Source organism: Etheostoma cragini, chromosome 10 (genome assembly GCF_013103735.1).
Source record: "Etheostoma cragini isolate CJK2018 chromosome 10, CSU_Ecrag_1.0, whole genome shotgun sequence".
NCBI lineage: Eukaryota > Metazoa > Chordata > Actinopteri > Perciformes > Percidae > Etheostoma > Etheostoma cragini.
In genome coordinates, this window is record NC_048416.1 from 14,688,791 (window position 1) to 14,710,646 (window position 21,856).

A 21,856-nucleotide genomic window follows, 5' to 3' on the forward strand; every position below is an offset into this window, starting at 1 on the left:
ATATATATATATGTATATGTAGAAAGTGACGTTACAGTTCCGTTACATGCAAAAAAGAGTTTATGTCTTTTGAACATTAAATTAGTTAACATGTTTTAGTAGAAACAAAAAATACAAGCCTGAACCTTAAATTAGCACAATATCTGACCTTAAAGTCCCCCTATTTGGCATATTTACATTTAAAAATAACACTGTAATGTTGTTGTAAAAACACCTGAATACTGCAGGTGTATAAACAGCGAATGACAATATAGTAAAACAATCCAAGTATAATAATTTAAAATATGTCTTAATAGAAGTTACAACAAGCTGATAAATATGGTACGCTGATAAATACTGTACATTAATAAATACTTCAATTAAATGTCCTGTTATAAACCATTTATTAAATATTTGTATACTGCTTATGAATGCTAAATAGGGGGACCTAAAGTGTAAAGTGTTACAGAGGGAAGACAGATGCACTGTTCAGGTAAGAATTATGGTTGTTGTAGTTCTAATAAACATACTGTGTTTGCTTCAGAAAAACATAAATATACAAGAAACATTTTCATTTATCAATATGCAAGAGTGTGTGTGAAATAGTGTGCAAAACATTTAAAGTAAAAAAAATTTTTTTTAGTTTATTCTGACTTTCTCATTAAATTTCAAACCCCCAAATGGTAACGGTGTTTCTATTTAATGTAAATAAAATCAAGAATCAAAATGCAAATATTTTCAAGGCCCCACACAACAACAAATACACTCCATTAGTTGAATACCTAAGAGCAAGAGCAGTAACACGATTAACTCCTATTGAGTTAGAAATTCACTGTTTTTTTAAGTTTCCTGACGGTTTAATTGATTTGAAACCTGCATCGATGAGAAGCTTCATGCATCACAGCACAAGGAGTCCAAAACAAAATTTACTTGGCAGGCTTGATATTTATGTGAGTGCGCTGCTCAAATATTAACATTGTACGTGCTGCTAGATGTGTTATATGTTATTTATTTATTTTTTGTATGCGAGGTGACAAGCTGTTGCACATGGCCGGTCACCCACACAGTGGGCAGATAAATTGTCCTTATCTACAGAGAGCAAATGGAACCAGATCAACCATGGCTGCTTGTAACATTTAGTATGTTTGTGTTTGCTGTGTGTTAGGTATATGGAGTACTTCCCTCTGCCCTCCAACACCAGTTCAGACTACTACTTTGAGAAGAGTGCCAACTACTTTGATTCTGAGGTGGCTGCTCAGAGGGCTGCAGCTCTCCTGCCCAAAGCCAAGATCATCACCATCCTCATCAACCCAGCGGACAGAGCTTACTCCTGGTACCAGGTCCGTCAAAGGCAACCCTTAACCAGACAATACCTTGTAACGTAAAGTGTGTTAACTCTAAACTAAATACACAACACCCTCTGCTCTGTTCATCTCTGTCTCAAGTCATTGGAATGTGTTTTAGACTTATCCTCCTCTACTCTCTGTCTGTACACAGCACCAAAGAGCCCACGATGACCCGGTGGCGTTGAAATACTCCTTTCACAACGTCATCACCGCAGGCCACGACGCTCCAGTCAAACTACGGGTCCTCCAGAATCGTTGTCTGGTGCCAGGCTGGTACGCCGTGCACCTGGAGCGCTGGCTCAACTACTACCACTCCAGCCAGGTACTGTGGGTGACTTTATGCACATAGTAATGGGGAGTATGGAGTAACCAGCCCGGTTAACTCAGGTCGGAGTGGGGGTAAATCAAGCTTTTACGGGTGGCTGATGGGTAAATGTTTTCCAGAAAGGTTTGGGGTGAAGGAGGCTTGCTTACTCTCGCGCTGTCCATACGGGCAGTGTGTTAAATCCACTTGACCATGAGGAAATAGAGCTGTCCTTTAGGGACACACAGAAAAACACGCTCTTGTTGCCCCAAAATTAATATACTAAAAAAGTTGCAAGAGTCTTTTAACTAGATTTTCAGGGAGCCATTGTTGTATTAAAAAGAACATCTGTAAATTTGAACCGGAAACATTTTTAAATTTGTAAAATGATTGTGATAATTATGTGAGTTTTTTCACAGCTGTTACGCACGAGATTGTCCTGCTTCATTTCTGACATTTGCGTACCGTTTGTGTGTCTCACCCAGTTGTTAGTCTTGGATGGGCAGATGCTGAAGACTGAACCAGCTTCAATCATGGATAAAATCCAGAAGTATCTTGCCCTGGTCAACGTCATCAACTACCACAAGATCCTAGCGTGAGTCTCGTTCTTAGCTTTAAATCACTCGCAGTCGGATTTCTTCAACTGCCATGTTTACAAATCCCTTTACAGATTGATTCATAGCGTTACACTCCATAGTTTACTCCAGATTTTTCAAGTAAGAAAAAGGTGTCGCACATGCCGGCTCATGTGCATTTTTCTATTTTAGTCTAATTCTATTAATCAGCACCTCACTAACCTACTTTTCTATATTACTTTAGACTTTTCATGTGTAGGGTTCCAAACTTTCAGTTAAGTTTCAGGTGTTACAAAGCAGATATGTAAGACTTCCTTTTATTTGTATAGTAGAAATCAGTTTTCGGCCGTAAACTTCAAAACTCATTTTATGTCATCGCTCTACTGGAGCCATCAAGGAAAGACATAAAATGTCCCATAAAATGAGACGGAGCTATAGGAAGGTTGTGACTGGTAACTGTAGATTTGAATGCTAAATTAAGTATTCTGTGACTTTGTGTTACATTCTTCTACGTGTCTACTCTGTACAGGTTTGACCCTAAGAAAGGCTTCTGGTGTCAGCTGCTGGAGGGAGGGAAGACCAAGTGTTTGGGGAAGAGTAAAGGGCGCAGGTACCCTGACATGGACCCTGAGGTATGGTCATTTGCCAGACTTTTGTTTTAAAAAATATATATTTTTATCATCTGTTACTATTTTCTATTTTCTCTGTTTTTGTAAATGTGTTTTCATCATACCTCCTTTTGTCTCCTTCAGTCCCAGGGCTTCCTCAGGGAGTACTATAGGGATCACAACATTGAGCTGTCCAAGCTGCTTTACAGGATGGGTCAGCCGCTGCCCAGCTGGCTCCGAGAAGAGCTGGTCCACACCAGGTAGCAGCACCACAGGGGGAGACCACAGCTCCACACACTGAACCACTGCTCCGCCCTGCTGGGGAACTGCCCGAGTGGCATGAAATGTTGAAGATCCAAAATAGTTTTGAAAGAGACTGAAATATATCCAAATTAGAGGATGGGATGCCCGACCAGAACTCAAAACGCAACTGTGATCTTCCCAAATGAACAGGACAGCATTGGATGGTGAGCAAAGAGAGAGCGCTGTTGCTTTCAGCAGCTGATAGCGCTCTCCTCCCTCCGTGAGCTTCGAGATGCTGTTACTGCCCTGCAGGACAAACCCGGACCATGGATGCCCTAAAGCTGGCCTCCGCTGTGTCCTGCTGAAGAAGGAAAGGCTCAGTGACGCGCAGCAGGGACCTTGAGGGTTTGATAATCACGTCCCTGCTTTCCTAAATCAATACTTCGCTGCTTCGCATGAACCTCATCTTGAAAATCAAAGGAAGGAAAAAATGCCTGAAGCTTGAGTAGTCTTCACAGTTTCAGCTCTGGGAAACAGGTGGAAGCAATGGTCACAACTTCACCTGCGTCTGCAGCTATGAGTTGTGGTGTTAGGAGCACATTAAAAACAGGACACTTAACATTAACCTTAAATGGATGATAGCCTGAATGACAGAGAGACATTGGTTCCAAATGCCTTTGACATAAGTAAGTGTTTATAAGTGTTTGTATGAGAGGAAATGAAATGGGACATCTGGAGTCTTGACTCAGGCTGCATGTTGTAGCCTTACTCGATAGGCCTTGTTAGAATCTAGTTATCGCATTTACAAGTGCCAGGACAGAATCTTCATTAAAATATTACCACGTCGCCATTTGAGGGTTGTTTTTTTAAGGTTTTATGTCTTCTTTACTCAGATTTTGTTTTAACGTATCTATAATGCATTATTGTAGAATGTACCAAAACGAAACATCTTAGCTCAGTTTTCTCATTTAAAGCCAGGTGTACACAAGACTTGTTTGTTCAAACGGTTTGGCTCAGCCTCCTCTGTAGTCAGTTCCATGACCATTAAATTGGCTAAAGAAGGTACAGTAGGATAGATGTTGAAAGCACAATATTTAAGGCACTCAAGTGAACATCGATTCTGAACATACAGGTTACTGGAAAGCACACTAACAAAACGCATCCTACTACAGTCTGTGAAAAAGATCATAAGCTAGCTACTGTATGTTTAATTACACTCTGGTCAGAGAGATTTAGATAGTGTACAGAACAAGATTGCGCATTTCAAATCTGTCTTCAGCATTGAATTTTTAATTTTGTTGTTGTCAAAACTGTATATTTTGTCTTTTATATTTTGTTTCCTTTAGTAGTGGAGTTTTAATTTGGGGGTAAAAAGCTGTCTGGGAAAAACATTTAAAGTTGCCAGGCAAACGAACAGTAAGCCCAGTGAGACCATTCAGACGTTTGGTTGTCGGTCAAGGTGTTACCACTGCAACTTGATGTCAAGCATAGATAACAAAAAGCTGCTCTTATTGCAATAGTTTTGTACAATGTTCTGATGTAATAACAATGCACATGTTGGTCCTTTTTATTTCCTGACTTTGTAATGTACATAATACGCAACCCTCGGTAGACCTAAATTATTGAATGTGTTTGGGTTTACACTCTCCATCAGCACATTCCCATAGTGTGAAATGTCAGTGCTGTACTGAGGGGAGTTTGGATTACGTCATCGTGCGGAGCTGTGTCGCTAAGATTGTTTCCTCTCATGTCCGCTCACTGCCAACTATTGTACACAGGTACTGAGTCTCTCCATATAAAGTATTAAGTGATAACACATAACAGCAGTGATGGTATTAATCTCCTGGACTGTATGATAAAGATTTGTAATTGTTGTCAATAATTTTTACAGTGTAACTAATATTGTCGGTGCTTTTTAATTTGCAAATAAAACACCACTGTATTTTTCAATTGTTGGATCTTTTTCCTCTTCTTTTCCAGTTGAACTTTTACCTGTTTATTTTTTTCAAATCTTTTATTTGATTGAGCGTCACTCTAAATTCAAAGCGAGCACGATGATGGCGGCTGCTTTTGTGCAGAGATTTCTAGAAACTTACATCACTCTCTGGCTTGAACGTGGCTGAAAACGAGATTGGTTTGTCTTTTGCTTTCACTTCATGGCGAGGTTTAGAGAAGTAAACTCCCAGAATCTCTCCTCAAAACCGCATAAAGCATGGTTCAACAACAAAATACACTTTTCGTTTTTGTTCTGATATTTAACCTAACCCAGGGCATAGATTAACGTTAATATGGTTGTTTTTCAATTCTAATTCCTTGTTTGGGAAAACACCAAAAATGTACCAAAGAACTATAATTTTGTGTTGTTCCAGAAAGTAAGTTGCATTGTGCATGTGTTGGTGCAATGTAATTGTTGCATTTAAGAATATTAATAAAAAATAGAAGTTAAAATATAATTAATGTCCGCATGATTACAAATGATAAAGGTATTTTAGCTATTATAAATGTATTGTTGCGCTGTTATTGTTGGTTTTGGAGGTAGTAGTAAAACATTTATTTGATTTTTGCCTTTGTTTGCTTATTTCATTACCTTGTAAAGCACTTTGCTAAAAGGGATAATGTATTTAAGTATTCACAAAGTAATCTAGTACAATATATATCTAACATAAGTATAGTTAAGTAATTCAAAGTTTTAGTATTAAATCTACATTAATTGGATTTAATCGACATTGTTAGTTTAGAAATAGCACAAACAATAGTTAATATGCAGTATGGTGTGTAAAATTCAGGCTATGAACAAACCCAAGCTGCTTCACTATTGTCTGCCTCTATCAACAAGTGATGGTGGTATGATCTGACCAATCACACGCTCTCACAGCTCGAGTGAGCTCTTTAAACAGCGCTTTTAAGACGGGGACTTTCCACATCCCTTAACCTTTCCGAAGAACCTGTCCGGTACTCCTTCCTCATTCGTGGAACCATTTATTTGCTGGACTTGCCGGACTTTCTTCAATTTGTTGCTGTTGCTAAAGAAGTTGCGACAAACTTGCAGGACAGATGGCCGACACTGAAGATGCTCCCCTGGCCAGAGGTAGTCTGGCGGGCAGTGAAGAAGTTCTTGTGTCCCCTGCAAGACCCACAGGGTGAGAGGAACCTCCTAATTCTAACCCTTACTAATAAAGTACTTGTTTTCTTCTGTGTATAGGAGGATTAGAGTTTAAATTGTGTTTTATAGATTGTTATTCCTAAATGGGATGATAGCCTAGTAAAGTCTAGTCTTTCCTTTGCATCAGATTAGTCCATGGTGTATTGAGTTGTGTTACTTTTTTATATTAATTATCTTTTAAAGCATTATTAGTAACCTTCAGTTAGGACACTTCACAGAAGGAGTCTGCCTAGTAACTGGTGATGCTTCCATACTATTGGGTCACGATTAACCACAGCGAAAAACCATTGGTCAATGTTTTACATTTCAACTTAGAAATACACATGATTATTGAGTCTTATTACTTAATGTCTGTGATGCATGACAAATATTAGTTACTTGTGAGGGATAAATAAGGCGTAAGGGAAATAATAGCTTACGCCTTATTTATCCCTCACAAATAATATACTCTTAACATAAATTATAACTAACATGTTAACATCCTAATAAAAGTGCCTAGTAGATGATGACATTGTTAACATCCTAATAAAAGTGCCTAGTAGATGATGACATTGTTTGCTTACAGTAACTATATGGAGTTTCTGAGTTGGAGTTTTACTTTTCAGTGTAGTAAAACTATTGAAGAAGTTTACAGTTGTGACCTTTTTATGCGATAAAAAAAACACGTTCTACACTACATCTTGAATAGGCTAAAGAGTATATGTATGTGTACTTCTTCATAACACCAGGAGAAGGCGTCTGCCTGGTAACAAGTGATGCTTACATTCTATTGGCTGATTATAAGCAGCAGGGGAAAAGGCTGACTTCACTTTTAGTCTCAGGACTTGATGACATATTTTGATTGGCCTTTCCTTAGAATATGGATAATGGTCTATATTTCCATGTGGCTTTTCCACAAAAAGCACTTTTGGAAATGCCCTCAAGTAAATGTTATACCTTGGTATCATTTCATCTCATTTTTTTTATACGGGTGCTGCTTTATCCCAACATATTTCTTTGTGTTTCTCTCTCAGGGGCTCTAACAGTCGTGCCTTGAAGGTGGCAGGCCTGACCACCCTGGCATGCCTGCTGCTGGCCAGCCAGGTCTTCACTGCCTACATGGTGTTTGACCAGAAGCAGCAGATCCACTCGCTGCAGAGGAACACAGAGAGAATGGGCAAACAGATGACCCGCTCATCCCAGGGTAAAAGGAGGCATTAAAGTCCTAATGATCAGACAGGGCGGTACAAGTAGGAATGTGTCATTTGAAAGTAGTCTTTGTCAGACAGGAGGAGGAAGAGGAGGAGGAGGAGGAGGAATAAGGAGGTGAAAAGGGAAGTGAGAGTTTGCTTAGTTTAAGGAACTTCTCTTCAGAAAGCTGGACAGACAAAAAGGAGAAACCAGCTGTGTGCTAATCTTATGTTGATTTTACCATTACAACCAGCGTCATATGGATTTACAATTATTTAATAATGTAACACATCCGGTTTTGTCATGAAAAGGATCATTTTGAGCTTTGGTGATGTGTTGCCTGCCTTTTATTCTGTTTGAATTGTGTTTGTATATGTTTTAGTTAAAGTTATTTATGTATTTATTTATTCCGTGAAGGTTTCATGTTTTTTACGTGTAATGATGGGATTTTAAATGAGGTATTTGTGTTTGTATTTCAAATAGGAACCAACAAAGATGTCCATTGGCTTTTAACCAAAAACAGAAATTCTTTCCCAAAAATGCATTATTTTTTGAACTTTTTTCTTTACACATTTTTTGGAATGTCATACTTTTTTTTGCCAATTATTTTGTTTGTTTACAGCTGTGGCACCAATGAGGATGCAGATGCCCATGAACAGCCTTTCTCTGCTGACGGACACCACCTCGGATCAGGAAACCAAGACACCCCTGACTGTAGGTTGCCACCTGCTTCCTAAAACACAAAACTAATTTAACTATATCTAGGTGGCAACAAATTGTTTAAGATTTAAATATTTTCCAAGATTTTTGTGTGATGATTGAATATATTTTCATGTTCCCGCCCATCAGAAACTGCAGGACGCCATTGTCAGCGTGGAGGGCCAACTGAAGAATCTCATGCAGGTTTGTTGCACTCTTTATCCTGTATGTACTTACATGGCTGATGTTGCATCTAACGTCTGAAGTGTTGTCACTAAGCTCTGGTCATGTTTGGAACAGGACTCCCAGCTGCCACAGTTCAATGAGACCTTCCTGGCCAACCTGCAGAGCATGAAGCAGCATGTGAATGAGAGCGAGTGGAAGGTAAAGCTTTACACACATTTACATCAAGACTAGTAAAAGTGAAATTGAAATGAATTGAGTTGTGAATGAGTTGGTTTTGCATTTTGCAATCTGCAGAGCTTTGAGTCCTGGATGCGTTACTGGCTGATCTTCCAGATGGCCCAGCAGAGTCCTGCTACCCCAACAGCTCAACCAGGTTACTGCAACTTTCTTTCCTTTACATTTGATTGTTCAGCTGATGCTCTGATACGCAATGGTGCTGTTACAGTGGATGCTGGGTTTCCTTCATTTCCAGTAAGGGGTTTAATGACTATGGCTGTAATATATTACTATGACTATATTGATGTATGAGAGTGTTACGTTCTCTAACACACTATTAAGCAGAGCAGCAATAGAGTGATACTTGGACTTTATAGAATGCACACCAGTGCTTTTTTAAAGTAACTTTTATAATAATTTTAATCATTTGCTGCAAAAAGGTTAACAATTGCATACCAAATATATTTTCTACTGTCACGTTCAAAAGCATTTAGAGTGGAGGTTTTTTACAGTCTAGCTTTTTCCCTGTTTCCAGTCTTTTTGCTATGCTAAGCTAACAGGCTGTTGGCTCTGGCTTCTTTTTTTAAAGTAACACGCCAATTTATTGGTATTTCAGTTTATTCTCCGTAACCCCCAGAGTTCAACAAGTCAATACATACCCTTCTCATCTCTGTGCGTGCTGTATCTCTGCCTGATGCCCCCAGCATCAGCTTAGCCTAGCAAAGATTCTGCAGGTAACTGGTTCTAACTAGCTACTGCTCCAAATAAGTGACAAAGTAACGCCAACATGTTTCTATGTACATGTTGGGATTTGTATGGTCACAAGGTGTACAAATAACAAGGTCACACCCTGTGACTATAAAAATATAAATAGGAACATATAGACACTTATTAGGCTAGTTGGAGCCGGTTACCTCCAGAGTCTATGCTAGGCTAAGCTACCAGTGGGGCCGTCAGACAGTTACGACACACACAGCGATGAGAAGGGTATGTATCGACTTATCCAACTCTGGGGATACTGTGAATAAGCTGTGAAGTCCCTATAAATTGCCGTGTTCCTTTAATGCCCAATTATTCTCTACTCCTTCCATCATCTCTTAGTCACTGTGATCAAGACCAAATGCCAAATGGAGGCAGCACCTGGAGCCTCCAAGATCGGATCCTACAAGCCCCAGTGTGACGAGCAGGGCCACTACAAGCCCATGCAGTGCTGGCACGCCACTGGCTACTGCTGGTGTGTGGACAAGACGGGCGCAGTCATCGAGGGCACCACCGTACGCGGCCGCCCCCAGTGTCAGAAAGGTAGATTAAAGGACTTTTGATTTAACAAATGTGATATGTAGCTTTCATGAATGACAAACTTAATTGGGCCATTTTTCTCTTTGGGTTATTTTAGCCTCAGCTTATCCTCGTCCCATGATGATTTTGCCCAGGATGATGCAGAAGACCATCAGCCTCGATGGTGAGTGCATTTAATTAGATCACTAATTTTTATTAGATACTAGATTTGTTAGGAAACCTGTGTTTGTTGCTACACATCATCACATGTTGTGTTTTTCTTTTTTTTTCAGATGAGTGAAGCAAATGAAGCAAAGTGTGGGGTGTTTCTTTTCATCAAGCTTTGCAGACATAAGAAATCGGTTATCTTTAAGATGGATCAGTTTGTGCACTTTCATGTAATCCCTTGATTTTTATCATTTGGCTGGAAGCTTGTAATCAAATCAATAGAGGCCTGTTACAGCGTATTGCTTTTAATTTTGTGTGTTTTATAAAATTAAATTGTGGGGTGTTCGCATTGACATTTTATTTGACATTTTAACACGTAGATGTTCTCATCATATACAGGTATGTCTGTTAAATGTATTTGTCTTCAAAGAATGCTTAAAGGGTTGGAGCACCCAAATTACATATTTTCTCCTTTACGACATCTTCAAACCTGAACTACCTCCACCTCTAGTTTCTAGTAGAATATCTAGAGATGGAGGTAGTTCAGGTTTGAAGATATTGCCCCGGAGGTGTCTGCCTCCAATCTGCAACAATTTATCGTGCAAACAGCATTGAAATATTATGTTTAACAATGTAAACAGGTAGACTTGTTCCAGAAACAATGTCCTTCAGTCCCATCATCCACAGACCACACTCACAACAAAAAGAACCCAACCAAAACAATCTTTATGGCTATATAATGTATATATTTGAGTTTAGTGAAATAATATGATTGTTTTTTGTGATTTGGGGAAACCGACCCTCTAAAGGTTGTGAACAAAGACGTGACTTTTCTATGAAGGTGTTTGTGTTAAGAAGGCTAAATAAAGTTTCCTAACAAATTAGTTTGGATTGGCACACATACGTTTAACCCTTAGTCATGTTATATTATATATGGGATATATATACACCATAAAGTTATTGAAGTTGAAGCTGTAGACAAAATAAGGCCAAAATAAACTTTATCCTGATTAGATGCTACACTTCACTTTGGTACAATTCTTTCTGGTTTAAAGTTTACCTTTTCACTGAACCACACTGGACTCATTTTATTTTACACTTTATTGTATACATTTCCTGCTCAAGAACCTACCATGTAGCAGTTTCTATAGTTTATTAATTTAGTTAGATTTTAATTATTATTCTCCCTGACTTGTCATCATTTTACAAACACCTGTCACTCCCTTTTCCCCCGTTAGTTAAAGTCGATCCCCAAAGTTAAGCCGGCCAGTTTAAATGAAGAAATGCTTATCATCAAATCAATATAATGAAATTAACATGGTTCTGATGGACAAAGAAGAAAACCATTGTGTTTATGACATAAATGTCATGATGGCGAGATTTGCTTGGGGAATTTAGTAGTTGTGACAAAGAGGAAGGTAAGCGAGAACCCCTTTGGCATTAAACCAGAAGTCGGCTGAGAATAAAAACATGGAACACAGTAACCAGTTAAAGTCAACATCTCCAGCTTAACCGACCAGTAGGGGTGGACATCACCAGACGCTTCCCAATGGGATATCATCACAATATTTATGCCACGGTATGATAATGTGATTTTAAACATATTGCAATATTGTGCAATATAGTGAAATGTATAACCTTTTGTCCAACTTCAATTTTTTCCCAATTTCAAATGATGTCCCCAAAAGGAAACTATGTCAACGTCTGTTTTATCCAAAAAGATATATTTCTCTGTTAGTTCACATCACTTGTAAATGTAATTTTATTGCTGCAAAACAGGATTTTCAAACAGACAAACTGACCTACACATACTGTATATAATAAAAGATTGATACTTGGCGTCTGTGTATAAAAACAGAATTGCCACTGAAAATATCATGATACAATGCTGTATCGATTTTCCCCCCCACCACTACTGACTAGATGGTAAGTGCTTAACTTGAAGTTGAATGTTGAGTATATATTCTTTTGATTCATTTTAAGGACCAGTTGTAGATACATGAGATTCAGGAGGTTCAGTTGCCCCAGAACAGGTGCCTGTGTGCTGGGTGCTACAGAGCACCACGAGATGCCGGTCATTGTATATGGGTCATCGGTAGTTGGTGGTTCAGTTACCCCAGAATAGATGACTGTGCGCTGGTTACAGATCACTTTGAGTTGCCGATCATTTTGACAGAGATTACGGTTAAATTTAGGCAAGAAAAAGGGAGCACTAGGTGGCGCCAAAAGTTAAGTTTAGGCACCAACACGACTAGTTCCGGTCAGGAAAAGATCGTGCTTTGCAATTAAACCCTCTCAAGGACAACACATTTTCCAGGTGACCACCTACCGCCAGCCACGTTCTTCACAGCAGCACTCAATGTGGTGCACACAGCAAAAAATCTTGTAAATCATACAAATTACAGTGCTTGACTTTTCGTAGTTTTTTGAAAGTGTGGTTCATGAGAACAGGCTGACTATATACTATGATTATAAAAACCTTTGGGTTTCCAGGTTGTGAAGAATCCCATTGACTACTTACTTTCCCAGAGGATCTAGACCAAAATCATTTTGTCAACAATTTAGTGTGCCTTTATGAATCAATTAATTAATAATTAAGTGCACTGTTACCACAAGACAAAGGGATTTTCACAACCTGGCAACCCATAATTTTCTTGTTTTTATTGTACCTGATCCATATTCCAATATGACGTAATAAAGATGTTTGACATTTCTTATTTCATAATTATTACTGCTCGTAGGTACACCCTGTTGCAACATTTTGTCCATCTTAGTAACTGCACCCTGATCATCCAGTCAAAGTAGATTCTGACTCATTAATATTTCAGTACAGTGTAATGAAATCCAGGTGACCCAGTGGCTGTGCTACACATACGCATGGGACGGCTATTGTGAACATGAGCGCACCTGTAAGTACCTTATTTTTAGTGTGTAAAGATGGAGACAAAAATAGGGAAATTAAGACTTTTATGATTGTGTGGAATTTCATATTTCTCCAGTTGTGTGAGGGAGCTGAAACAGTGAGAGTGGGAGTTTTACTTACTGAAAACCAAGGTAAAGCAAGGACAAACATGTCAAATCTGTAAATTTGCTATCATGTTATGGATTTGTGTTTAAATGGTGTTTGTGTGTTTGGGAACAGACTGTGTAGTTATTGCTGAAGAAGGACATGGTGTGGACTACAAATCTGGAAAGAATGAGGTAAAATATTAGAATTTCCTTCAACCAACATTCAGCAATTAGTTTTTTTGAAACCTCTCACTGTTGTCATGTCTTTTCCACTTAGGGAGCAAAGTCCTTCTCCTTTGACCAAGTTGTGACTGTTGACAACATACAGGTGACCGTTATTTACACCAATGTTACTGAGCTGTACTCCATCTAGCCTCTTTACAGCTCTCCGTCACCACATTCCTGGCGTGTCTGGAAACTAAAAGTCTGAGTATAAATTTGCAGAGTTTCCACCCTGAGCTCCTTCAGCCTCTCACTGGGTCAATATCCAGTGGTTATAATGGAGCGCTGCTGATATGTGGAGAATCCTCAGAGAAGATAAGCACTCTGATTGACCACAGTATCATCAAACAGGTGGGGCCCAAAACAAAACTACACTTAATTTTGGCAGAGTTTATGTTTGCTCACTGTTCATCTTGTCTTAGGTCTTGGCAGATCTGTTTAGTCATCTGTTGTCGCAAGGGAAGGGGGAGTTGTTCACCTCTGTGTCGTACCTTCAGGTTTGTACGACTATAAATAGCATCACCCTAAATCATATTAATCTCGATGTAGTGCAAGATAAGTTCTGAGGTTTTTCAATTTCAGTTTTATCCAGACGGCAGTGCTGTGGATCTCCTGAGCTCCAAGGCAGACAGACGAACTCTAAAACTTGTGGCACATGACATCCTTGGAAGGTGAGTGCAGCTGAGGATGTTCACACCCCACTTGTACATTTAACTGCAGTGTAAACCAAATTTTTAGTCTCTGTCTTTTTTTCTCAGTCTTGTAGGAGGTTTAAGTGAGGTGTGTGTGTGTTCAGCAGAAGAAGCCTATGCTCTCTATGAAACATGCAGCGAGAGACTGAAGGCTAATGCTGGCTCCATTTCCAGCAGGTAAAACACAGGTCAAAGAACCTCTGTCTATTTAATCCATTAACTGAATTACTTTGAATGGATTAATTACACAATCGAGCTAGAGTGTCTTAATGTTGCACAAGTGATTGGATTGTCACAGAGCAGATTTATCTGAGTTTCCTCATCAGGTTGTTGCACAAATTGTCATTCAGTTTGCCCTGTCCTGAGTTTTATTAATGAATGAACTTGTTATTGTCTTTACATGTTTGTAATGTGTGCTTCCCTCAGGTGTAGTTGCCTGTTCTCTGTCACTGTTGAGCAGAAACTTCTTCCGGAAGAGGTGGAGTCGGAGGTCTGCCGCAGCAGACTGCAGCTGTTCAGACTGGCAGGAGGAGCCAGCCGTACTGACCTCAGAGGGTCAGTCACATTACTCACATACAGTGAGCTAACTATTACATTGGCCGGAGGAGCTAAAACTGATACTGTGGATCGCCAAACTGTCCATTGGGGATTTTCTTGGTGCATTAATGAATTGCAAGAAAATGGCAAAGCTAGTTATGCTGGAGAAGGAAATGCTTAAATAGAAGTTCTGAAGAATTATTTAATGAAAGAAATCAAATAAACTCTATGTTCACCATGCTATTGACAAATGTTTGAAATAATAGGATTTTTTTTACCTGTCAAAACTACTGGTGTAAATGATATATGATGGCTGAATTCCATTTAGCTGCTTCAGTTTCAGGGCGATGATGCATGCTAGCTGTCTTACTGGGACACATGAATAGAATGAAGCCAATGTTAAAGGTCCCATTACATGGCGCTCTTTGGATGCTTTTATATAGACCTTAGTGGTCCCCTAATACTGTATCTGAAGTCTCTCCCCCAAAATTCTGCCTTGTTGCAGAATAACAGCCACGAGAGCCAGTCCGACAATGATTTTTTATTAGTATGTGCCATTTCTGAGTCTGTAGCTTTTGGGGGGGGGGGGCAAGGTGAAGGGTGGGGGGGGGGCTTGACCAACTGCCATGTTTGCTTGTTTGAAAACAATAATGTCTCTCTCTCTCATGGGCGGGCCAACATCTCTGGGAGGGCAAAGCAGAGAAAGGGGAGGTAACCTTGCCCCTTATGACATCATAATGAGCAAGATTACAGATTGAACCATGGGCAGGCTGGGCGAGCACATATTAATGTTAAAAAAACCTCACAAAGTGAAATTTCAATGCCATGGGACCTGTAATGTATGACAAGTCCAAATGTCCGCAGTGAAAAAAGAAAATTAATCAAGTCATTTGGTTCCATTGTAAACAAAGTTATTATTTGTTAGTCTTGCAAGATTGTCTGCCAGGCATAACAATGTGTGTCACATATATCATGGGAGTTGGGAACATCTTCAAGGTTATCTTTTACCTCCAAACACAAAGAGCCTCCTTACATAAAGCATGCCAAGTGTGAAGGAATCCGGCCGCTTAAAATACCGACCATGACAATACACACATCATAAATTCCTTCATGTCTCATACATTTCTACCACAACACTTTCCAGAGTCAGCCCACTGGTGAAGGTTGTGGAGCAAACCCCATGTGAAGCCACAAGTAACAAGATCCTCTCTTTCCTCCTAAATGATGCATTAACTGGAAACAGCAGGACGGCCCTCATCTACTGTATCCAGCATCGTGGTAAGTGGTCCTCGGGGCCCAGCCACACCAATTTACCAATAATTTTTGATCAGTGAAATGGCTGTCTTTATCCATCAGGTCTTCTAGATGATGAGACCCCCTCCGCTTTAGCTTTGGCTCAGAAAGTGAGAAATTTGGTGACCAAGGCCACTGTTAATCGCTGGTGTCCAAGGGCAACTGTGCAAAAGATCCGCAATGAAATTGTGGATCTAAGAACCGTGATGATGTCGGAGGGGGAAAGTGATGTTCACAACACCTTCAGGCTAGCAGAGCTGACCCAAAACCTGCAGGTAATTCAATAAATAGGCCCAGCACACAACAGTGCTTTTTTATCATCTTCTGTGGGACTAACTGTGACCTCTCCGACAGATTGTGAAAAATCAGTGTTGGGAGAAGAGGAGGGAAGAGTCCAAGAAGATAAAAGACACAACACAGGTTCCTTCCTAAGTTATTTACATTTCCACACAAGTTTAACAAAAATATAACAGAGTATGTGTGTTCCTAACATAATGAAATGTTTTAAATCAATTTGGCAGAGTTGTCAGACCCCAAAAAGCAGTTTGCAAAGCAGTGATCACAGAGAGGGTACAGACACGATGAAATATTTACAAGCCCAACTGAAACAAGAAATGGAAGAACATATCAGAGGTACCTTGCAGTGATGGGAAATAGTTTTATTTATAGGCACGTCAATGATATTGTGTGTTTTTTATATCCATAGAAGGTAAAGGGGACGTGGAGAAAGTGCAGGAGAGAGTAGCAAGAATCCAGCAGCTGAGAGAAGCTCTCAGAGAGGAGACACAGAAGAACGGGGCTGCTACTGAGGAATCTGAATCTGACCTCTGTCAACAAGTAATGCACTCTATCTATTAAATATGATATTGCATGCCTGTAAATCTGACTGTAAAACTGTCTGTGTTTACTTTGTGAATACCCGATTAAGGATATAAACAAGATGTGTGTGTGTGGGAGAGTGAGCAACCCAGACTCAGACATTTATTTTGCCAATTTAAGTCTCAGCTGGAATACAGCAAAGCACTGGAGCGCAGGAGGCGACTTAAGGAGGAACACAGGAGATTAATTCAGGAGGAGGTGGAGAAGATGGAGAGAGACTTGGCACAAGAACAGCTACCGGTGAGATAATGAGATACACTGTTATTTAACATTATTCAGGTTGCGATCTATCTTAGCTGAGGATGCTGAGTCAGTTTAAATTAATGCAACGCTGAATTTGTGGCGAGCGGTGGGAACTACTGCATTTGCAACTTAATTCTGTTAGTCCCTTGCATTCTTTATGGTTTCATCAATTCTTCTGCTAGACAGAAGGCCCCCAGAGAGAGCTGCTGGTGCTGACCAGAGAGAGGCAAGTCCTGGTGTTGCAGATAGAGGCCCTGCGCGCTGAGGCCCAGCAGGCTGAGAGAGACCTGCAGAATCAATATCATAAACACCAAACAGAGCTGCACTGTTTGAGAGAAGAGAGCCTGCAGGTGGGAGAACACTGATTAAAACAATGTTACATTTGTATTTCATTAGTTTATTACTAGTTTTAATACTCTCTCTTACCAATAGTATGTATGTAGGACATACATGTGTTTGCGTGCATTACCTGTGCTTGTCCAAACACCTGGGCTGCTATGTATAAAACCTTGCAGTGTGTAATTTAGGTCTCATGTAGGACATAATTTGAAGAATTATGTCATAATGCACATATTAATTGACTTATTTAGCTCCCAAATTATTTAAGAGAGATTTACAAGTCTCCTAAGTCCGTTGAGAAGGAGCAACAGAGGCGGCAGCTATACACCTTCCTTGTTTTGGAAATGTACAATGATTGGAAAGATTTTTGGGTTACACTTTACTTGAAAGTGTCTACATAAGAGTGACAAGACACCAGTAACGGGTCGGGATCAAGAACGGCCTTGGCATTTGCAACACACCGGCCCTATTTTTTCAATAACCTAGCTTGGAAATTAAGAACCCTCCCTTTTGAGTTAATCTTTCTAAGCACCTCGCCACAGTTCAATCTTGACTATCTGTGGTTACATGGATAAAATAACTAATAATCAAAATTAACTTATCAGTAGTGGCCAATATGGGCCCATAGGAGGCAGTTCTTCTTGCATTTGCCCAAATTCCGGATGGCCAGTCTGTCACCGCATGACACTGTCATGAATGTGTTATAAAACATTACATACAAGTCATAAATGTTTATGACATAACGCTTCTTTTAGTTAGTGTCATTCGTTTTGTCATGACAAGTTATGGTTTTAGTTAGTTGTTCACGACACTATCATATCACTCCTATGTAGAAAACTTCAAGTGTTACCAATTCTTTTTTGAATGCATGTAAATATGTTCTAGTAGAAACCCAATATACAAGTATGAACCTGAAAATAAGCATGATATGGGACTTTAAAGTGAGAGTATTTTAGTACTTAAGGAACACATTTAAGCTTTGATTAATGCTTTTAGAGCAATTTCTATGTTCTATGCAGATAAACCCCTCATTACAGGGATTCTGCGCAAAATCAAGACAAAAGTATTTTTAACAGATGCCTAATACAAAAAGGTACTAAAAACATACAAAATAATATAAAACAAGCCACATTATATTTTAATCAGATTGTTCAGTAGATCTACAGCTGCGTGATAAAATGCCCACTTTGTTGGTATTAATAGCAATTTGTACATTTGCCTTCTTTAAAAAAAAAAAAAAAGTATTGTTGTATTTGTTTTTAAAGCATTCATCTGGAGGTTTCAGTCTGAAATGTCTTTGTACTTTTACAAAGAGATTCTAAAATGTTTACATAGAAACGCATTTTTGTTCTTGCTGTCTTTCATACATCAGTTATTCTTTGTCCACTCCTCTCCAGGTGTTCCGAGTGTTTCATCAGGTAAGTGAGGAGCAGAGGAGGATGTCAGAGGGCAGATACAGATGTGTGCTGCTGGAGGCTGTGCAGGATGCCATCTACCTGTCTGCCCACAACCAGGAGCTGCAGGCCGACAACAAACAACTCCGTAAAGGTCGGTCACACACCCTTAACCAGCCTTGCTGTTATATTATTGGTAGAACTTTCTCTTCACCTCTGAAGTTAAATATGGAAGAAATGCCAGATGTGATTCTTTCTCCCACAAGCTTTCACAAATTTTATTTTTATTTTTACAGCACTGGGAGAGTTAAAGGATATTGTAGCTGTGCGAGGTGATCCTACGGCTGAACTGTTATCCCAACAGCAACAAAGTGTGACAAAAATACGCTTATGATTTATCAATAATTTAAACCATGAAAAATAAAACATTTTGTCAATTTATTGCTCATCATCAACACACTTTACAACACTGACATATTGGACATTGTTCTTGGCAGAGAATGGAATACAAAACAAAACGACAATAGCAGCAGCAGTCTTTAGAAATGTTGAACTAAAGACATAATAATCCTGATTTGCATTATTTAAATGAACTTGCATCGGTGTAACAATTATATTAAATTCTAAAATATTATGTCAATTGTCAAATTCGTTGTCAAATTGTCGTTTCGTTGACAAATGTTTGCACATGATGTTGGATTCTGGATTTCCTAAGGCAGATGGATATAAGGCATAAAAGAAATTACATCTAAAAAAAAAAACACCAACTAGAAAAACAGAAGTACAGGTAGACTGTAATGAGTTCAATGGGCCTTATGGTTCAGTTATTTAGTATCTGTAGTAAAGGTAAGCTGCCAGTCCAATCATAGACACAGGTAGGAGGAAAATCGGTGTGAGCTGCAGCCCTAAAATGGCCCAAGACAACAAAGCATTAACCAGCATGGAGCAGGAAATGACAAACAATCGAGTGATTCCACTGCCGTGCTTGAGCACCACAGACATCAGGAGTCCGTTAGCTGCCTGCCCTGCTACAATGGCCCAAACCACCACCGAGTATCCCTCCAGGAAGCTCTTTTCACCTGCTACAAAGGATGAGAGCCCGTTGATGGCCACACCAAACCCATAGAGGTAGAAATTCTGCAAGCTTAAGGGCAACTTCTGGCTCTTTAGCACCCTCTCTGTATAAACTGCTGCCAGCCCTGAAATACAGCAGTACACCAGCACAAGGAAAAGCCCCCAAGCTGTGATATAAAGCCTAGGACCTTCCTCGGCTTCAGCCTTCTCATGGTCCCCTAGATCCAAGCTGCTGTAGCTGTGGCATACCCCTGCACCCATGAGGAGCCCCAGAGCTAACCACTGAGAAGGTCGGAGCCTCTTGCCTAAGCAGAGGGAGTACAGAAGCCCTGTGGAGGCAATTTTCAGGTTAGAAAGGACTTGGTATGAGCTTGGGTCCATGTAGGCCTGCATGAGAACTACCAGGTTGTTGTTGACGGCGTAGAGTACGGCAGGGATTGCATAGGGGGCCACGCGGCCTAGAGGTGGAGGAGCACGTAAGGCAGATGTACCCCCTGTTAGAACAAGAGTCGCCACAGAAATCAAGAGTTTGGATAACTCAATCATGACAACACATGATGAGGGGTTGAAAGGTACTAGACCATCCACCTTGGTGAGAGTGATAAGCGGTGCATGAGAGCCATAGATAAGGACCATCAGCCCAAAGAGGACACCCCACAGAATCCTTTTCTTCCATAGTCTCCTAATTCTTACTGGGGAACTGGGTCCCACATTCTGGATCACAATCATTTTTACTTACGCGAAACAAACCAAAAAATGTGAATGCTACTTATAGTGCATTACGCAAAAAGCTGTAAATCTCAACCATTTAAATGTCTTTTATAAAATATTTAGATGCACTATTCTCTGCATGTATAATAAACAAATTAATTTGTGTGTAGGAGACATTTGCATAAATGACTGTCTGTTTTACACACACAAGAATTTCAAAAAGTACCATGCTTAGATACCTGCTCCAGAAAGAAAAGTTTTAAAATCTGATGGTTTAAACATTAAAACCTTGTAGGCACAAAGTCTTCCATTTTGTGCTGACATCAATCAGATACAAGCAGAAATGAAACAAGGCAAAATTCAACCCAAAACCAAAATGCAAAAAAAAAAAAAAACACAAGTCTTTTAGTTTGAGTCCCCAATGAAATTCCAGTTATACTGTGACATAACATCCATAGTCCAGTCGAAACAGGAATCTTTAAGTCTGATCCCTCACAAGCCAGCAGCTGCAACAGTATTTCGTTCTCTTGTGCCCGTTATGTCACTGACAAGACTAGCAGTCAGCCCGAATTATTTCTTTCCTTTTGTCAAGCTGTTCATATACTCTTTCACGGTCCTTCCGATGTTAGGCACTTGGTAGTTCTGTGCTGCGTATATGCCAGTGATTGTTCCCAGGAGCACTCCCAGGAAAGCAGAGGAGCGCAGCTTGGCCACCACATAGCCGGCCAGACAGCCCTTCAGAAATGGAGATCCCAACACTGAGCCTCCCTACAAGAGACAAAAATAACAGCAGCATTTTCAGCACGGTCGCAGCATGTGTGAATAAAATTAAAAATAAAAACATATTGTTATCAGGGGCCCTTTAACATCTTACCGGAGAGATTCCTACAGACACTTCGTTCTCTACTCGCCTCTGGATTTCCTCCAACTGATTTTTGAGCTGCGTCAGATCTTTCAGCTGTTTCAGAGGATCCTAAAACAAAAGCATCACATGCATATTAACAAACATATATATTTTAAGTGTAACGTTACGCATTCCTACGTTAATGTAACTGAGGATGGCTCAGGAAGTTGCTGTACAACATAGCTTAAAGTTACAGTTACTGACAGAATTTCTCATGAAGAGTTTCTGTAACAAAACACCTCATTAACGTTAGCGAATAGCAACATAACTTAACGGCTAAATAATCGATTCAGTTCATTTAGAAGCGACCATTGGCCCCGGAAACGTAATTTTAAAGCCAATTACTACGGAGAGGAGCCGTTTTTCGTGCTCCTCTAGCAGTGGCTATCATCGGTCGAAACACGTGACATTTATATTGGATTATCACACATTTAAAGCCAGAGCAAAGTTAACTCACTCACCTTGTCACCCGCCATGTTTGCTCAGTGGCATAATCGGTGATCGGCTCACAAGCCTGGGACACTTACCTTTGTTCGACTCAACTAGTTGGGTCTGAGTTGTGTTTGGGACGCACCATAGGCCGTCAAATATACAGTCTATGGGACGCACGCGTTACTTCAACGT

The 21,856-nt window shown here is 39.9% G+C and overlaps 5 protein-coding genes across 7 annotated transcripts in view; 3 read left to right on the plus strand and 2 right to left on the minus strand.

The window, feature by feature from the left end:
• The window catches only part of LOC117951179 (bifunctional heparan sulfate N-deacetylase/N-sulfotransferase 1-like), a 44,712-nt gene extending 39,707 nt beyond the window's left edge, over positions 1–5,005 (plus strand). For both annotated transcript variants that reach the window (XM_034882752.1, XM_034882753.1), the window contains exons 11-15: positions 1,145–1,319; positions 1,477–1,647; positions 2,115–2,224; positions 2,734–2,836; positions 2,957–5,005. In XM_034882752.1, the coding sequence (XP_034738643.1) occupies positions 1,145–1,319; positions 1,477–1,647; positions 2,115–2,224; positions 2,734–2,836; positions 2,957–3,076 (679 nt within the window). In that variant the 3' untranslated portion in view covers positions 3,077–5,005. The remainder of the gene's footprint in view (positions 1–1,144; positions 1,320–1,476; positions 1,648–2,114; positions 2,225–2,733; positions 2,837–2,956) is intronic.
• A 921-nt stretch (positions 5,006–5,926) lies between these two features.
• cd74a (CD74 molecule, major histocompatibility complex, class II invariant chain a) lies at positions 5,927–10,295 on the plus strand. Of its 2 annotated transcripts, none has more exons than XM_034882754.1 (9): positions 5,927–6,195; positions 7,232–7,401; positions 8,011–8,102; positions 8,238–8,291; positions 8,388–8,471; positions 8,568–8,646; positions 9,591–9,791; positions 9,886–9,951; positions 10,061–10,295. In XM_034882754.1, exons 1-9 carry the CDS (start codon positions 6,110–6,112, stop codon positions 10,066–10,068), a joined length of 840 nt encoding a protein of 279 aa, XP_034738645.1. In that variant the 5' UTR covers positions 5,927–6,109; the 3' UTR covers positions 10,069–10,295. The 2 variants fall into 2 exon arrangements, with proteins under 2 accessions (XP_034738645.1, XP_034738646.1); XM_034882755.1 differs by having other exon boundaries at positions 7,232–7,398; positions 8,008–8,102.
• Positions 10,296–12,832: 2,537 nt separating this feature from the next.
• LOC117951594 (kinesin-like protein KIF13B) lies at positions 12,833–18,940 on the plus strand. The gene is made up of 17 exons (XM_034883367.1): positions 12,833–12,844; positions 12,935–12,989; positions 13,078–13,136; positions 13,222–13,272; positions 13,589–13,663; positions 13,749–13,837; positions 13,925–14,035; positions 14,285–14,413; positions 15,540–15,673; positions 15,752–15,963; positions 16,043–16,108; positions 16,210–16,321; positions 16,395–16,525; positions 16,688–16,807; positions 16,993–17,160; positions 18,547–18,697; positions 18,840–18,940. Exons 1-17 carry the CDS (start codon positions 12,833–12,835, stop codon positions 18,935–18,937), a joined length of 1,773 nt encoding a protein of 590 aa, XP_034739258.1. The 3' UTR covers positions 18,938–18,940.
• A 410-nt stretch (positions 18,941–19,350) lies between these two features.
• Positions 19,351–20,405, minus strand: slc35a4 (solute carrier family 35 member A4). Its single transcript, XM_034884078.1, has one exon. It carries the CDS (start codon positions 20,344–20,346, stop codon positions 19,372–19,374), a length of 975 nt encoding a protein of 324 aa, XP_034739969.1. The 5' UTR covers positions 20,347–20,405; the 3' UTR covers positions 19,351–19,371.
• A 451-nt stretch (positions 20,406–20,856) lies between these two features.
• On the minus strand, positions 20,857–21,811 carry LOC117952027 (SLC35A4 upstream open reading frame protein-like). The gene is made up of 3 exons (XM_034884079.1): positions 21,694–21,811; positions 21,203–21,301; positions 20,857–21,096 (listed from the first exon to the last, which is right to left on the minus strand). The coding sequence occupies exons 1-3, from the start codon at positions 21,706–21,708 to the stop codon at positions 20,899–20,901; spliced, it is 312 nt and encodes a 103-aa protein (XP_034739970.1). The 5' UTR covers positions 21,709–21,811; the 3' UTR covers positions 20,857–20,898.
• Between the last annotated feature and the right edge of the window lie 45 nt (positions 21,812–21,856).

Coding starts and splice junctions, on each gene's coding strand:
- cd74a (XM_034882754.1), top strand. CDS start 6,110: ATGGCCGACACTGAAGATGCTCCCCTGGCCAGAGGTAGTCTGGCGGGC. Junction 8,472..8,567: donor TGAATGAGAGCGAGTGGAAG/GTAAAGCTTTAC, acceptor TGCAATCTGCAG/AGCTTTGAGTCCTGGATGCG. Junction 9,792..9,885: donor CCGCCCCCAGTGTCAGAAAG/GTAGATTAAAGG, acceptor GGGTTATTTTAG/CCTCAGCTTATCCTCGTCCC.
- LOC117951594 (XM_034883367.1), top strand. Junction 13,838..13,924: donor GCACATGACATCCTTGGAAG/GTGAGTGCAGCT, acceptor TTTTTTTCTCAG/TCTTGTAGGAGGTTTAAGTG. Junction 16,109..16,209: donor AGATAAAAGACACAACACAG/GTTCCTTCCTAA, acceptor TCAATTTGGCAG/AGTTGTCAGACCCCAAAAAG.
- slc35a4 (XM_034884078.1), bottom strand. CDS start 20,346: ATGATTGTGATCCAGAATGTGGGACCCAGTTCCCCAGTAAGAATTAGG.
- LOC117952027 (XM_034884079.1), bottom strand. Junction 21,097..21,202: donor TGTCTGTAGGAATCTCTCCG/GTAAGATGTTAA, acceptor TGTCTCTTGTAG/GGAGGCTCAGTGTTGGGATC.